The sequence below is a fragment of the Tachysurus fulvidraco genome, chromosome 20 (assembly GCF_022655615.1).
Source record: "Tachysurus fulvidraco isolate hzauxx_2018 chromosome 20, HZAU_PFXX_2.0, whole genome shotgun sequence".
Lineage (NCBI taxonomy): Eukaryota > Metazoa > Chordata > Actinopteri > Siluriformes > Bagridae > Tachysurus > Tachysurus fulvidraco.
This window is the reverse complement of record NC_062537.1, coordinates 257,371-257,908: the sequence shown is the minus strand read 5'-3', so window position 1 is coordinate 257,908 and position 538 is coordinate 257,371. Positions and strand designations below refer to the sequence as shown.

The 538-nt window shown below is 49.8% G+C and overlaps 1 protein-coding gene across 1 annotated transcript in view; it reads right to left on the bottom strand.

Moving 5' to 3' along the window:
- The window catches only part of fgf13b (fibroblast growth factor 13b), a gene marked incomplete at its 5' end in the record, with an annotated part of 8,250 nt that extends 8,181 nt beyond the window's left edge, over positions 1-69 (bottom strand). Inside the window, one exon of the mRNA XM_027158430.2 lies at positions 1-69. This exon is cut by the window's left edge and continues 190 nt beyond it. Within this exon, the coding sequence (XP_027014231.1) occupies positions 1-69 (69 nt within the window).
- Between the last annotated feature and the right edge of the window lie 469 nt (positions 70-538).

The window sequence follows — 538 nt, the reverse complement described above, 5'->3', positions numbered from 1 at the left end:
GATGAGGGAGCTGGCGATCGCTGCGGCTGTAGCCAGTTTGGCGATTTGTGGCTTCGGTGGCGTCCCAGATTAAAAGCTCTCACGCCTGATTTTATCCCTTTTTAAGGCGCAACGAAAATCAGATCTTCTGTCACTTCATGACTACATCAGATCCACACGATCCACTCAGAATCCTCAAACATCCCATAATACACCCTGAAAACATCTACAGTCGGAGGTGCAGCTTCCCCTCTTTAGCTGGAGACATCATGATGAAGCTGATGAAGTTGTACAGAAAAAGATCTAAAATATATGAACACAGCACGACAACAGACAGCAGGAAAAGGTTCTGATCACGCGCTCACTGTGTGAATGACACGCAGGACACGTGGAGATCCCGAAGGGCCAAAAAACCGGCACCTGTTACCAACCCGAGACCCGGAGCACCCGACATCCCCCTTCTGAGAGAGAGAGAGAGAGAGAGAGAGAGAGAGAGAGAGAGAGAGAGAGAGAGAGAGAGAGAGAGATGCAGATGTTCCTCTCCGCTTATCCTCCCGTT